At 33.5% G+C, this 16,898-nt stretch overlaps 1 protein-coding gene across 1 annotated transcript in view; it reads right to left on the bottom strand.

Moving 5' to 3' along the window:
• The window catches only part of ARID2 (AT-rich interaction domain 2), a 189,382-nt gene that overhangs the window by 92,032 nt on the left and 80,452 nt on the right, over positions 1-16,898 (bottom strand). Inside the window, exons 4-5 of the mRNA XM_025403150.1 lie at positions 6,719-6,852; positions 413-631 (exon numbers count right to left, since the gene is read on the bottom strand). Of these exons, the coding sequence (XP_025258935.1) occupies positions 413-631; positions 6,719-6,852 (353 nt within the window). The remainder of the gene's footprint in view (positions 1-412; positions 632-6,718; positions 6,853-16,898) is intronic.

Genomic DNA, 16,898 nt, shown 5'->3' with positions numbered 1-16,898 from the left:
AAATGATATGAAGCCTTTGATAAGTCTTACTTTGATGATTTAGAAGGCAAATTTTCAAATGCATTGACCTAAAATATTTTAGTTAAAAATTATAGCCACACATTAGCAGAAATAGACTTCAGAAAACAATTTCTTCCAGATCCTAGTTTTCTTTGTCAAAATCTTGTAGCAAGTAATCATCTCAACTCAGGAAACCTATATATTACTCCAACTTAAAAACCAGGACTTTTACTTCAAAAACACTGAGACAAAATTACTATTTAAATATTTAAGGTTAAAAATCCCCCAAACATTCATTATCTTAAATAATGCATTTAATATAAAAAGACAGAATAAAGAATGCTATTATGTTAACAAACAAAAAAAAAACTTTTACAGAATAATTATATAATACATTCAGCTTAAAACTTACTGTCATCAAACACCCCAGCATTAGCAAGTAGTAAAGTGATGATTTTAGGATCTTTTTCAAGTTGCATGACGTGCTTGCTTTCATTTGATAGGAGAGTGCATACATTAATAGCAAAGTCCACTTCATTTGGGAGTCCAGATAACAGTGAAAGCACCAATTTATTATAATCATTTGGCGAATTAAAGTCCATAGACAGCCCATAACTTTGACGCAGATAATCTAACAGAAAAAAAAAATACCTTAAGTATATCAAAGATCAGTTACCTCTATGGTGAATATCCCTTTAATACAGAACACAGCTTTATTTTATATATATATATAAAACATAAACTGATTAGACATTCAAAACTTCTTAGGTTTACTAATTATTAAAATTACATTATTGAAAAGGTATTAAAATACCAAAACGTACATACCATTTCGCCATCATTGCCAAAATATTTTTGAATCAGTATTTTAATTGACCTGTCTTCACTTTTTTTATTTTCTGAGACATGTCTGGCTCTGTTGCCCAGGATGGAGTGCAATGTCGTGATCATAGCTCACTGCAGCCTCAATCTCCCAGGCTCAAGTGACCCTCCCACCTCAGCCTCCTGAGTAGCTAGGACTACAGGAAGGTGCCACTATGCCCAACTAATTTTATTTTTAGTAGAGACAGATCTCCCTATGTTGCCCAGGCTGGTCTCAATCTACTGAGTTTACACAATCCTCCTGCTGTGGCCTCCCAAAGTGCTGCATTACATGCATGAGCCCTGTACCCAGACTAACCTACACTTTTTACTATTGCATTTCAAAGGACTTGTTCCAAATTACTGCAATATCATTAACAGAGTAAAACCCATGCTAATTTTAGTTCTACAGTTCTAAGTTTTGACAGATGTATAGTTTAAATCATCACAGTCAAGACACAGAGTATTTCTATCACTACAAAAAGTTTCTCACGCTCAATTCCATCCCCTACCACTAGGTACTACAAATTTCCTTTCCTATCATTTTATTTCAAACTGCCAAATAAGTGGAATCACACAATATAGTCTTTTGTTGTCTCGTTTCTTTTATTTAGCAAAGTGCTCTTGAGATTCATATCCACGTTGATGTGTGCATCAGTAGTCCATACCTTTTTAAACGCAGTTTGTTTATCCATTCCTTAGTTGAGGGACATTTAGATTGTTTCCAATTATTGATGAGTACTAATAAATCTCCCTATAAACACAGACAGGATTTTGTGGGGACATATTTTTTTCATTTCTCTTGCATAAATACCTAGAAGTGGGATTACTGGGTCACACATAAATGTATCCTTAACTCTGTAAGAAACTGTGACACTGTTTTCCAAAGTGGCTGTAACATCTTGCATTTCCATCAGCAATATACAGAGTTCCTATTGCTCTCCATCTTGGACAGCACTTAATATTGTCAGTTCTAAATATTCTAAATGAGTCCTTTGTTTTATATTTGCTTTGCGCATAATTTCTCCCTGTCAGTGGCTTATCTTTTCATTTTCTTAAGTGTCTTTAAACAGAAATTTTAATTTTGATGAAGTCTGAGTTATAAATATTTACTTTTATGGTTCCTGCTTTTGTGTCCTAAGAAATCTTTGCCTAAACCAAAGCAACTAAGATTTTCCACAGGAGAATTAATTTAAAACATTTAAAAAACTTTGAAGATGGGAAAAAATGGGCTTACAGAAACTAAGATACTATATAATCATAATTCACATACATAAAAAAGTTGTATTTTTAGAAATAACTGAATCCTAACGGGGGTAGTTTAGACCTTGGCAACTATGTCCTGAGACAAATATCACAAGTACATTGTTTCAAATAAAGCTGTAACAAGTTTAAGGGAAAAGGCAAAAAACTAAAATTTAAACATTTAAGATGATTTCAGGCTGGGCATGGTGGCTCATGCCTATAATCCTAACACTTTGGGAGGCTGAGGCAGGAAGATCACAAGGCCAGGAGTTCAAGACCAGTCTGGGCAATATAATGAGATGCTGTCTCTACCAAAAATTTAACAATTTGCTAGTTGTAGTGGTGTGTGCTGTAATCCTAGCTGTTTGGGAGGCTGAGCTGGGAGGATTGCTTGAGTCCAGGAGGTCAAGGTTCCAGTGAGCTACAGTTAAGCTACCGCACTTCAGCCTGCGCGACCGAGTGAGACCTATCTCTTAACAACAATAAGGAAAGAATATTTCAGAAATATCTGAATATTTTAAAAGTTAAAAAAAACACACACACACACATACAATCTCTTTAAGTAGGGTGCAAGTAGAAATCTACTGTCACAACACACCACAGAAGAAAATTATGTAAGTAAAGAATTTCATTTTGAAATGCAGACAGTTGAAGAGACACACCTCTTCAATTCTAAACTATTCTAGGAGTGTCTCCAACACAATGAAGAAATTCTACAACACAGTTACTAATGGCTATGACACAGATTCTTTACAACATTTAAAGCTGGACAATAAGAATATATTGTTCATTTTTGATAATCCTTATAAATGAAATTTCTCATAAGTAACATCAAATAAATATCTGGAGAAAAAGTAATGAAACTTCTATGAATATAGGAGCAGACTTTCATATTCTATACTGCAAACTGGATTGATGATAAGCCAAGTCTTAGCAACAATTAATTTATATTTTTTAGATTCCACATAGCTTTCAGGTAAATCTGAACAGAAAAAAATGTGGAACCCATATTCCTTATCTGTCACAGTCCTGAAGTTTATGTGTTTTCAATATGATCTTAGAATTGTTCTATTTCCTACTGTAAAATGACAGATACTCCATTCAATATATCCTTACCTGAATGACTTTGTCAAAGACATCTTCAATTAGAGTAAGATAAATAAACATAACAATTATGAAATATCCTTTAATTATATTTAAACATTTAGTAGTAAAGTGATGATTTTAGGATCTTTTTCAAGTTGCATGACGTGCTTGCTTTCATTTGATAGGAGACTGCATACATTAATAGCAAAGTCCACTTCATTTGGGAGTCCAGATAACAGTGAAAGCCCCAATTTATTATAATTATTTGGTGAATTAAAGATTCCTAAGATAATTATGTAGGAGAAAATGCTTACAAAATGTTAAGATCCTCCTTTCATTCCCTCAAAGAGATACGGTTGAGTAGCTATAATTTTATAACTGGAATGAGGTGGGAAGTTTATTATTTTTTTTGAGATAGAGTTTCACTGTGTCGCCCAGGCTACTGGAGTGCTGTGGATTTCGGCTCACTACCACCTCTGCCTCCTGGGTTCAAGCAATTCTCCTGCCTCAGCCTCCCGAGTAGTTGGGATTGCAGGCATGCAACACCACACCCGGCTAATTTTTGTATTTTTAGTAGAAACAGGGTTTCACCATGTTGGCCAGGCTGGTCTCAAACTCCTGACCTCAGGTGATCCACCAGCCTGAGTCTCTCAAAGTGCTAGAATTACAGGTGTGAGCCACCGTGCCCATCCATATTTTCAACATTCTTGATTTAAAGTTTATACAAGTGGGTCACTACTGACAAATTTAATCTGAGGCAGTCAATTCTCTTTGTTTTCAGTTTAGAAGAAAGGGAGATTTGTTCCTGGAATGTTGTTTATGTACACTGTAGAAATTCTATGATATATTCTGTCCATATACATTGGCAGTGATTGTTGTAGTCCAAATGTCTGTTAGAATATGTAACACTTAAAGAAAATCTTTACTCAAATACAGTTAATAAAAAATTTTTATATATTCCTGCATGAAACCCAAAATTTAAGTACCAAAAATGCATATGGACCAGGTACTTGGCTTCACTTTATTAAAATGATTGAGTTGGATTAAATCATAATAATAATAATAATAATCCACCCAATAATTCTGCAGAAATGATTGTACCCAATCAATACCAAGGAAAAAAAACAGAGAAAGAAGGAAACCAAAATATTAGGTATGCAATGTCAAAAACAGTATGAAATGCAAATGAATGATAAAACCACCATGTATGGATGCCAATATTGAAGCATCTTAAAGCTTAAAGCAAAATCCATAATTTTTTTTTGCCATTTAGTTATTGGCCAAAAGTAGTCAATATCCTCAAAGGCAAATTCAGGTCCACATTCTATCAGTGTACGATGTTCTATATTCTAGCACTACTAACCACTGAAATTTATTACACTACCACTCAAAATATTTTAGAACAGCTTTTCTTAATGTTAACCATAAAAGTACCTCTGGATAAATACATTTATCCAAAGCTACAAGGGGAATAAGGCTGTATGACCAAAGATATAAACACAAATCTTCTCAAAGTTCTAAATAAATTTATTTAAATATTCTCAATCTATCATTAGATAATTTCATTTTGGTGGGTTTTTTTTTTTTAGAACACATGCGCACGCACACACACACACACACACGGGGCTTACTCTATTTTCCTTAATAATACATTAAAAGAAAAATGAGTTAATGACTTATTTGCTTCATATGTTGATAATCATGTCAATTTTTAGAATACTGTCATGATGTTGCTATGGCTCTTTCCAGAAAAATATAAAGTATAAATGCTGCCCTGAAATTCTACTCCTTTTCAGTTTGAATTAGATATTCTGTAATTTGATGTTCCCCATCAGTTCCCAGTTTCTTCCTCTTCATGAATCTCCAATCCTGACTTTGTTAAACATGTTACATATAAATCATAACTGTTTAGATTCTCTTAAAACAAATCAGACATATAATAGCATATCAGAAAGGGGCTGTTATAACAACAGGTTAAGCAATTCTGGCATTCCTTTAACCTGTGTAGCTGTATCAGTAACTTTCATTATAGGCTTCCGAAATATCAAAAATATTTCACATGATCCTTCTTAAAGCAGATCAATAGAAAATGGGAAAAAAAAACAGATTCAGGGGAAAAATCTATTTTAAACAAGACCAAACATAGAAAAGTGTTTGTTTGGGAACAGTAGTAGCAGACACCAAACTCTATTTAAGATACAAGGATTAATAGCTCTGCTGTTATTGTAATACACGGATCACACAGAGTTGTAAGTTGAAAATGATCTTTAAAGGTCATTAGTACAACATCTCATTCGATGTAGGAATACCTTTTATAACATCCTTGAATTAGATAATAGTCATTAGCTCTTTTTAGAAGCAAGCAGCGTATCACCTAACAAGTCACCCCATTTTATCTTATCAGCATAAACTATTAGCAAGCATTTCTAAAGGTGACTTAAAATATTCTCCTTTACTCTTGGTTTGTGCAGTAAAAACTATTCATTAAAAACAAAGCTAGGTTTGGTTGGCACTCCCTGCTTCACTCCTACCCCAATTATACAAAAGCATCAGATGAAGCCTCTTCTAATGGAGATCACAGATTCTAAAAGAAGATTCTATTTCTTTAGTCATTACTGATTAGGGAAGAAATACGAAGTCAAATTCAACTTTTAAGAAACTATGAAAATAGACAATGCAAAAAAAAAAAAAAAAAAGTGGATGATATTGATGATAGTCCACAAATGAGACAGCATAAATCCAAGGACAACCTGTAAGAGTACAGAACTAGTACCAGTAAATAGTAATAATAATAAATATTTAGAATAATTGTAATTTTTATAAAGAACATAGCTTAAAAAAAAGTATCTCTTTTTTTTTTTTTAGGCCAAATGTTAGTGAGTGGAAAAACAAAGATGTCTATCTCCTTAGACCTCTCTTCCTAGTCATCACAGTCCTGACCTCCAGAGCCACTGAAAACTGGAGCCCCTGTCTACTCCACTCAAGAAAGTGTCAACACTCGGATTGGTTTTTATCCAATTTGAGTCCAGCTTTTTTCAAGCTGTGGATTCCTCTATAACCATTACAAGAATGACAAGTGAAAAAAAGTCTTCTTGGTACCATGGGCATGAAAATAGAATAATTAGAAACATTTCTGAGAATTCTGATGCTGGAAATCCCATTAATGTTAGAAAATCTAAGAGACTCTATAAGAAAATTCTTGGTCTCCTGATTCCTAACAGGATCTTCCTCTTCTTATTTTAGTGACTATTTAGTATAAACTGATCATAAGTCAGAGCAATAAGGAAAAATCATTACTTGAAACTGAAAGTGTTTTATACCTAAAAATTCCTGCAACTAAAATTCTCAAGCAACCTGTGATAGAAAGCGCTCTGATACCAATTAGATGTCAATCTTTGAAAGCTGGATTACCTTAAGGCCTTAAGTGTTCTCATGTGCAAAGGAAGGGACTAACTCACTGGATGATGTCTATTTTCCTAATTCAAAACTGCAGACCTATATCCTGTTAATTTGCAGTGATATTTACCTGACACACTGTGTTGCTGGTAATTGTAGGAAGATGGAATTGCACCAATAGGAAGCTGTGGCTTTGGATTGCCTGGTGGTACCTCATCATCATCCTCCCCAAAATGATGAACTTTCTCGTACTTTTCTAGGTAACTAAAACAGAAAAACAGCACAGCAAACATTTAAAAATAGATTTATTATCTTATTTTTAACTCTCACTATGTATGTTTTCCTTTTCTAAACAATAATCTAAAAAAATTAATAAAAATACCATAAACCTCTTATATTAGAGCAGTAACTTCAGTTTAGAGCAAGACAAACTGCAGATAAACACAATGCAATGGTTCTAAAAGTATTTTTATATTTTCAGAAAAGACCACACCACTACTCAAGTAACAATACAAAAATAGAGCATATCAGATGAAAACTACATGTAGATGAACAATACCTTTATTTATTTGTAAAAATTATATATGGTCATTACAAAAACCAATGTGAAAATTAGAAGATTCTCTAACCCCTGACCTCTACAAATTCACTTATCAGCAATAACAACAGGCTCATGTGCAAACCTGATTATATTTTCTGAGAATATCTTTATTTAATAATATATTTTAGAGGTCTAAATATACCAACACATACTGTACTACCTCATTCTTTTGTAACAGCTATACAGTATTTGATCCTATTGATACATTAGAATTCAAATAGTTCTCTAGCAATACATTTAGGGTATTTTCAGTTCTTTTTTTTTGGTAATAAACTTAATCCGTACACTTGTTTTATATTTTCTCTTAATAGGTATTAGAAAGGTATGCTCATTTTAGACATCAATATATCCAAACTGCAATCCAAAAGTAGTATGCCTAATACATTTTGACCAATTTATAAGACAGTGTATCCCCCCACTGTACCACCATTACTGAGTATAATCAATCTTAACTAGGATTAAATTTTCAAATTCATAATACCTCATCATCTACCAGTTTATAGTAAGATTCCCAAGTAAGATGTGATTTTAAAACAGGGAAACAATTAGTCGAAACCATGTCAAACACAACACTAACATAGCTGTTACTATACTTCACAGGTAAGAAGTTAAACAGATTGATATACACTAACTTATATGTACCAAAGAAAAGTTCTACATGTGATTATTTTACAGATCAATCCTTCTAGCATTCCCAATCTAGGCAGGTGCTGAGTCCATTTGGAGCTACTTTAAAAGCTCGGCAGCTACCTACCCTCTGCTTTTTTAAGACAGCTGAGGTAGGGGAGGTGGGCATCAATGAAGATGTAAGATTATCCTGGAAGTATTATTTTTAGTACTAAACCTTAAATTTCAAGGAGGGATGAATGGAAGCTATAATTTTATAAATATAAAAATTAATGGCATGAAAAATCATTATCATTCCTCATTTTCCCCTTCCAGCTTTACAAAGCACGATAATTCACATCCTTGAACCTGGAAAAGAATTAAACTGTCCCTTTCCATTACTTCCAAGTTCCCCACATAAGCCTAATTTGAGCAAGAAACTCTTTCCTAGCAGGTAGCTTGATAGATAATGAATCCAATATTTTTCTTTATGGTTGTAGATAAAACATACTGAAGCCGAGACATACACACAGATATAACTGAGCACTGAAAATGGTAGGCAAGTGTACCCATTTCAACCTGACTGTGAGTATGTCCCTTGCAGATAGAATTTACAGTCTAAAAACATAAAACAGAACAAAAAGATGATTAAAAGGGGGCAGTCCTTCTCTAGTATAAACCCACAACGAACTTAAATAGGTAAATGAATCAAGTCCATTCTTTTTAAATTGCTAAAGCAGGTATCACAGAAAGAAAAAATATATATAAATGTAGACATAAACAGTACACTGGAAACACAGCTGCTCAAAATTTATGTGGTATCTTTTCTGCAAATGAAGGGTAATATATGTCACATAAAATCACTTGGATAATAGTATTCATAGAGGTATTTTAGATAGTACAATCTTTTAGAATTGTTTGAACTCATTGTGGAACGGTTAAAACAGACTACAGATAAATAATCTTTATGAAATAATTGTTATCTAATCAAAATAACAATGAAGATTTAGAATTTTAAAATCAAAATCCTATCACTAAATAACAGGTTTAGGATGCTCTTCATAAGTTATCATTTAGTACAGTAGATTTAAAATTTACATGTTTTTCAGGGCGGGTGCGGTGGCTCACACCTGTAATCCCAGTACTTTGGGAGATGAGGCAAGCATATCTCTTGAGGCCAAGAGTTCGAGGCCAGCCTGGCCAAAATGGCAAAACGCCACCTCTACTAAAAAATACAAAAATTAGCCAGACGTGGTAGCGCACGCCTCTAATCCCAGATACTCAGGTGGCTGAAGTACAAGAATTGTTTGAACCTGGGAGGCCGGGTTGCAGTGAGCCAAGATTGCGCCACTGCACTCCAGCTGCCTGGGCGATAGGGCAAAGACTTCGTCTCAAAACACACACACACACACACACACACACACACACACACACACACACTTTTCATAACAGCCGGGAGATAAAACAACATTGTTAGTAAAGAAAGGTTATAAACAGGAACTCGTCCCTTCCAAAACACCCAAAATGGAACATAAGAGATGTGGAGTGAACTGACAACGCTATATACTCATCATAAACCATATATATTATTATATACATAAAACCCTATATAATGCAAAGTTTCATTAGGTTTTAAAAATACATCATTTCTGGTCCCTTGTAATAGTCTAACAGTATTCTTCCAAGCAGATTCTTTGCACAATTCCAATCCCCAGAAATTTATGATTTAGGCTGTTATGATTTTGAAATTTTTATTTCCCTGGCTTGAAGGCCAGTACTTGTTCTCACTGTCATTATTAAATATTTCCAAATGAGATGCAAAAAGATTTTGGCACCCTCTCAATAAATACGCACAAAGTTGGTTTTCTTGATTTTTCAGTTATACTTCTAAAAACTAAAAAGTATTAACCAACTAGAGAACACAGCTAAAACACAAAGTTACATTTCAAAGTGCAAGTGTTCTGGTTTCATTCTCTAACATGACCTTGAGTTTACACATCAACAGATCTACTATATTCACCCATTAAACTACAAATGCTAGACTGCACATTTCTTTCTCTTTCTCCTCAAAAATCGATGACATAACTTTGAATAGTTAACATATTATTCAAAAAAGTATTTGCTGAGCTCCTATAGTAACCTGCCTAGTACATTACATATTTAACTCAAAACTAGTGAAATATTGTAATCCAGAAAAAGTTTAAATGTGACCAATACAATGGGGGAAAAAGAGTCCATTCAAAACAGCATCAAATAATATGAGCACTACTATAGTGACTGTGGGGAAATTTAACATATCTCTTATAATATCTGACAGATTAAGTAGACAAAAAAATAAATTAGGTCACAGAAGACTTGAATATCATCACCAAGATGATATTGGACACATAATGACTTCCTTTTAGAATCTTAATGGAAATTTTAAAACTGATCATATATCAATTCACACAGAAAACTACAATAAATTTAAGATTACATGTTGTATAGGGCACATTTTCTAACCACAATGCAATTCAAGAAATTTCTTTCTTAGAAGAAATCAAATTCTTGTAAAATTAGAACTTTTTCTTATGCGAAATTCCAAACCGATATGCAAAAGTATAGAAACTAACATAAGAGTATCTATCAATAGATATCAATTTACGGTCAATCTTGTTTTATCACAACCACAGTTACCCATCTTGACAACCAAATCTCTCCCAGATTTTTTTAAAGCAATTCTCAGATATTATATAACATCATCTGTAAATATTTTGGTAGAATACTTAGAAACTAAAACTGTAACAACCACCACCACCACCAATCAAGAAAACTCTTGACTACTCTTGGATAAAGGAAAAAAAATTAACTCTATGACAGAAACACTTCCATATTAACAAAACCTTTTGAAATGTTACAAAAAAAAGATGATAGGGCAAGGACTCATATTCACTTCTTCCTTTAAACCCAATTACAATAAACTTTAGAGAGAAAAATGAAGAGATATTAGCATCATTTCTCAGTTAAAAACTTTTATAAATTCTGATAAATTTAAAGCAACTTCAAGGATCCACAAGGCCAACTTGCAAAGCACATCTTGAGAGAGTAATATGGTCTGGTGGATCGTAGGCCGATACACTTAAAAAGGCAAGTTCAATTTGGATTTCCCTTAGCTCCTGGGGAGCTACAGAAAGTGACAATGTGTTTCAAAAGGGGAATCAGAGAGTAACAACTATTTTTTAAAAGATTTATTGAAAGTTGGGTTGAAATAGTTGGTTTTCCAAGAAAGCAAGGTCCTTTATAAACTTCAACTTGTAACTTCTTTGTCAAAATGAGCCCAAAGACCAAGGGGATGTGAAGCAACTATGAGAAGCACCAGCATGGAATGACTGGTGTCATCCAGTGACAGGGACCTACACTGATGTGGTAACTTCAAGATGAAAACACTAGGCAAAAAAATCAAGTACAGTAGCTTGGAAACCATAAAAACAATAAAGTTTCTCTGCCAGGACTTCCAAAAGAGAGAGATACAAGAGAGCATTAAAGAGTAAATTTGACAGTGTAGATCACATCAGTAATGTACAAAGTAAGCCTAAGAAACTGTTCTATATGGAAAGGAAATAAACTAATGGAAGTAAGTAGTGGACAAAAATGAAAGATATGTATGATAAATAAAAGCTCAAACACAGAAAGAAAAAATTTTAAAACCGGTAGTCCTATAGGAGAGACCAGAAAAAATGAAACAGAAGCAAAAATCATTGATGTAACAGAAGAATGTCTTTAACTGAAAGGCATGAAAGGACGTAAACATCAAAAAGTTCCCTGGGGCTAGGGTGTCTGGGTACATGGGTCACCAGGCAAAACGTAAAGAAAATAGAAAAATACTCAGACACATCTTGATCAAGGATTTAAGCTTCAAAAATAGAGAAGATTTTTAGAACTAACCAGAACCACCATCCTGCCCCCACCAAAAAAAAAAAAAAAAAAATTACATAGAACATTTAAATCAGGATCTGATTTCCCTCCAAACTTAATTGCCAGAAGATAATGAACAAATATCAGAGTTTGGGAAGAAAGGTTATTTCACAGGAGTTTCCTACCCAATTGTGTTTCTCACCTAAGACAACAGAAATTCATTTTCAGATATGCAGACTCAGAAAGAATAAAGTCACATAGCTCTCTGGACAAAAACAAACAAATAGTCTGATAGATGAATCAAAATTAAGAAATGGTTAGAAACACAGAACAAAATTACTCTTGGTGATTACTAAGAGAGGAAGTGATAGGGGAAAAAGGGAGATGTTGGTCAATGGGTACAAACATTCAGCTACAATATGAATAAGTTCAGAGGATCTAATATGCAGGATGGGGATTATAGGTAACAATGCTGAATTGTATACTTTATTTGAAATTTGCTTAAATGTTCTCACCACAAAACAAAAAGGGTAACTAGGTAAGCTGACAGCTGTGTTAACTAACTTCATTTCACAAAACATGTATACAAAACTATCACATTGTACAGCTTAAAATCATATGATTTTATTTGTCAATTATACCTCAGTAAAGCTGGAAATTTTTTTAAAATTACAGAATGGTTAAGCAGCAATACAGATGACTAATAATAAGCAAAGAAAGTAAACTCAGATATTAGTCTCAATAATAACTATTATATATACAAGAGAAAGCAATTGTGATTGGTAATTAAGAATATGAAGATGTAAAACTGTTAAAATAATTTGAAAACAATACTCCTTATCTGAATTTTCAAGAACTTTTCCACATAAATGGGAAAAGAAAAGTAGTATGAATTAAAGCTCTACTCTGTATGTTACTTGTACAGGAAGACTGAACAAAAGGTTTATTCTCACAGTTCATATTAAGGTAAAAAGAGGTTATCAGCTGTGTTTCTAAATTTTTTTCAAGTGCTTAACACAAAAATTAAAATCAGGGTCATTACTTTCAAAATTACCATAGGGAAATAAAAATGATAGCAAATATAAATATATAGAAAAAAGGAGAAAATAAAGACTATCCTATGATGCAGCAAATCCACTCTTAGGCATACACCCTAAAATAAAAACTGGAAACAACACAAACATCCATAAAAGCAAGCACAGATAAAAACACTGTGGCATATTGAGGCAATAAAATACTACATGGCAGTAAAAATTAACAAATTGACATGGACCCATACAAATAGTTATCAACAACAAAATGATAAGTTAAAAAAAATCATTTCAGAAGAATACATTATAATTCCACTTACATGAAGATCATAAGCATGCAAAAAAATGAACACATTTATAGCAACAGACAAGTATGTAGTAAAATGACAAAGAAAAGCAACACAATGATTATCACCTAGAGGACAAGCTAAAGTTTGTCATTCTACAGAGAGAGGCTTCAAAGGTATCAGTAAGGTTAAATTTTTTAGGGGTGGGGGGTTAGATGATGGATTAAGCTTTTTTGTGTGCGCATGGTATGTTTCACAATTTAAAATTTTTTTTAACATCAAAAAACCAGTAGTCAATTATTTCAAACTTTCCAAGAACAGACATTTCCATTGCTATGTAAAATATTGCCAACTACAGAAAAAGACTGGAAGTTATGCTGAAAATCGTAATCTAGTAAAACTCTGATAAACTTCATAAAAGTTGCAGTTAAAAAAAAAGACTACATACACACACACACACGTAAAGCTAATTTACTTATTAAACACAACCACCACAACCCAAGACTCTACTTTTATTGTGGAAATCCAGTGATAGTTCAATATTGAAAATTTCACTACAATTAAACTCATCTGTAGATCAAAGAAGAAAAATGGTATTAGGTAAACAAAGGATGCCAAAGAGAATTTAATACAATGAAGCCTCCATGCTTCGCTGGAAAAAAAAAACAATTTATTAATGAAGAATCTCAGAATACTTCTACTTTTGGATCTCTCCTATGACTCCTTTGTTGTGCAATTCTGAGAATTTCCAATGGAACTCCTTTTTCCAGTACAGGCCTTCTCAGGACTTCACAAGCCAGCTTCAGCCACAGCACTTGCCTCTGTAGAAGAAATGTCCTTCAAAGTGCGACACACACATAAGATACTCCAATAGGGAAAGACATTTAATTTATGGATTGACACTGCCTCCTCTCTCCCTCACTTCATGTATCAGGCACTCCATATGTTACTCATCCCATTTCAGACAAATTGGATCGCATAAGAGAGGAACCTTCACTCATTTGTTAGCTTTTGACAAGTGGAACTTTTACTCATTCTTTATATTCTTTTTACTAATGTCTTTGTGTGTCTAGGTTAAGTCAACTTAAAGATGTATTATCTAACTTTAATTAAACCATCTCTCACAAAAAGGACAATTAAATTTAATAGATTCCTCCAAAGAAACCAGTTTGAATAATGCAAACAAAACTAAACAATAAAATGGCAGAGTAGACACTTCTCACTTGAACCTATTGTCAACCATACTATGAAATAAAAACAATGACAATGCAATTAGATATGAAAGAAAAAGGCCAAAAGATTTCTATATTACTAAAAGAAGATCTAAACTATAAATTTACATGCTCCGACAATGATTAACCTTGTCCTAGGTTAATGCTATACTTTTTGTTACCTGATGCTTTGCAATATGCTTACAACTAAGTATCCAGAATTTGAAGTACTTTGTTAAAGTTTAATACGAAATATTACCTCAAGCAAGGATACTGATAAATATTTACAAGAGTCATTTCAGAAGCTAACTTCTGTATCACTGAAGAAAAATGTCTTCATTTTCTCATGATAAAAATGGCTAAATTAATACATGGAAGATATGGCAAAAAAACAAATGCTGTTGGAAAATGATAAGAAAACACTACTAAGAGTTGAAGAAACAAGGATTAGAGCAAATTACACTGTGTGGGAGGTTTCTATATAGCTGAATTCAAGTACAGATGTTTCTAACATGTCTGAGCTTATGGTATTTACTAGATTCTCTTTCAAAAACAAAATTCACAAAGAACTACTTTTTAGTGAGTCATTAAAGGAAAGCTGTACCATGGAAGATACGTTCTCATAGGCAAACAATTTTTTTAGAAAAAAAGACTTTTCAGAAAAACATGTTTATTCTACTTAAAGCCACAATGAATAAGCAGGTGCTTTAATTGGAAAAGAAAATGAGGGGAGAGGATAGCAGGAAAAGAAAAGGAAAAAGAAGAAAGGGGAAAAGAAGGGAAGATTACAGGGTAAGATTAGACTTGTGAAAATCATTTATTATGTCATTCACAGGCAGACCAATGTAGCAAAGAAGCTGCAAGTCAGCCATGCCAAAAGTGTTACAAGATGATTTCAATGTAGTAAACAAGGTTTTTGACATACAGCAAAATTACTTCATGACTTTTATGATCATATAATGAACTGACTCATGAAAAAAAAACTTTTTTTTACCACACAGTGTTTCTTGGTGATGTAAGTACTCTTGCTGAAGAGTATTCTAAGTGATGTCAATCTTAAGAGTTATATGCCTTACTTCTCAAAAGCCCCAACTTTACTAACTTTCCTGTGATAACATGAGATGATGAGCAGTATCTCACCTAGCAGGTAATTTAGAAAACAAGGCAATAAAGACAATCTACCCATTACAATAAAGTTGAAATTCTAACAATAAATAGAAAGTAATTACTTTTAAAAGAAATTCACACAATATGGAACATTTTTTTAAAGGGTGTTTTTTAAAAACTATTTTCTCTCTATCACGTGCCTTTGTGGCTGAAAATACTGTGCAAATGTCATATATTAAAATTCATATATTAAAACTCTTCAGCAGACACAGGCTCATGGCTGTAATTCCAACACTTTGGGAGGCCAGGGGCAAGAATCACCTGAGCCCAAGAGTTTGAGACCAACATGGGCAACACAGTGAGACTCTATCTCTACAAAAAAATAAAAAATTAGCCAAGAGTGGTGGTGCATGCCTGTAGTCCTAGCTAGTGGGAAGGTTGAGGTAAGAGGATCACTTAAGCCCAGAAGGTTGCGGATGCAGTGAGCTGTGACTGTGCCACTGCACTCCAGCCTTGGCAACAGAGCGAGACCCTGTCTCGGGGAGGGGGATGGGGGGAAAGCCACACATAAAACAAAACTCTTGTATCTACACTGAGCCAGAAAAAAGAATTTTCCAAATAATTTAAAAACCTCCCCTAAGTTTCTGTAGGCTTGAACCCTTTAAAAACAACTTTTATACTGTTACAGATTCATACTTTAAAGTTACAACAAATACAAATAATTCATATATCCTTCATCCAGATCCAGATACACCAATTGTTTATATGTTGCTTCATTTACCTTATCCTATTCTCATTCTTTCTCTTTCTCTCTTTGTCCCGCACCCCCTAATACACACATATTTTGTGTGTGAACCACTTAAAAGTAAGTTGTTTCTCCTTGTTTTTCATGACCTTGACACCTTTCAAGACTACAGGGCGGTTATTTTGTAGAATGTCCTGCAATTCGGATTTATTTGATATTTCTTTATAATTAAATCAGATACAGAGAATGTATTTTTTGAAGGAATACTACAGATGTGAATGGTTACCCTAGTGTATATATTCAGAGGCACAACATATCTATTTGTCTCACAGTTGGCACTTTTCCTTTGATTACTTTGTTAAGGTTGGGATTGCTAGGTTATCACACTATGCAGTTATCCTTTTCCTTTTAGAAATTACTCACTAATTTACAGATAAACACTTTCAGTCTAAGAATCCTGTTCCTTGTCAACCTTGTACCTACTAGTTTTAGCATCCATTGATTCTTGACTAAATCACTGTGAAAGTAATTTTTCTAACTCCATTATTCCATCAACATTTATTAGTTGGCATTCTACTGTGAGTGAGTACTTTCCATCCTCTCCCATTTATTCACTCATTATTTATACTACCATGGATTCAGAGAGACTCCTCTTACTTCATGGATATTACATTCCTATCGTTATTCAGTCAAATGCTCAAGTTATCCCAGATTTGGCATCTGTATCCTTTAGACGTTGTCCCAGATTGGGCCACTGGGATCCCTTTCAAGCTGGCTCCTATATCCTTTTGACGTGTCCTTATCATTTTTGTTAGCAGTTTCTTACTT

Source organism: Theropithecus gelada, chromosome 11, assembly GCF_003255815.1.
Source record: "Theropithecus gelada isolate Dixy chromosome 11, Tgel_1.0, whole genome shotgun sequence".
NCBI lineage: Eukaryota > Metazoa > Chordata > Mammalia > Primates > Cercopithecidae > Theropithecus > Theropithecus gelada.
The sequence above is the reverse complement of the archived record's forward strand: the minus strand, read 5'-3'. Positions and strand labels throughout refer to the sequence as shown.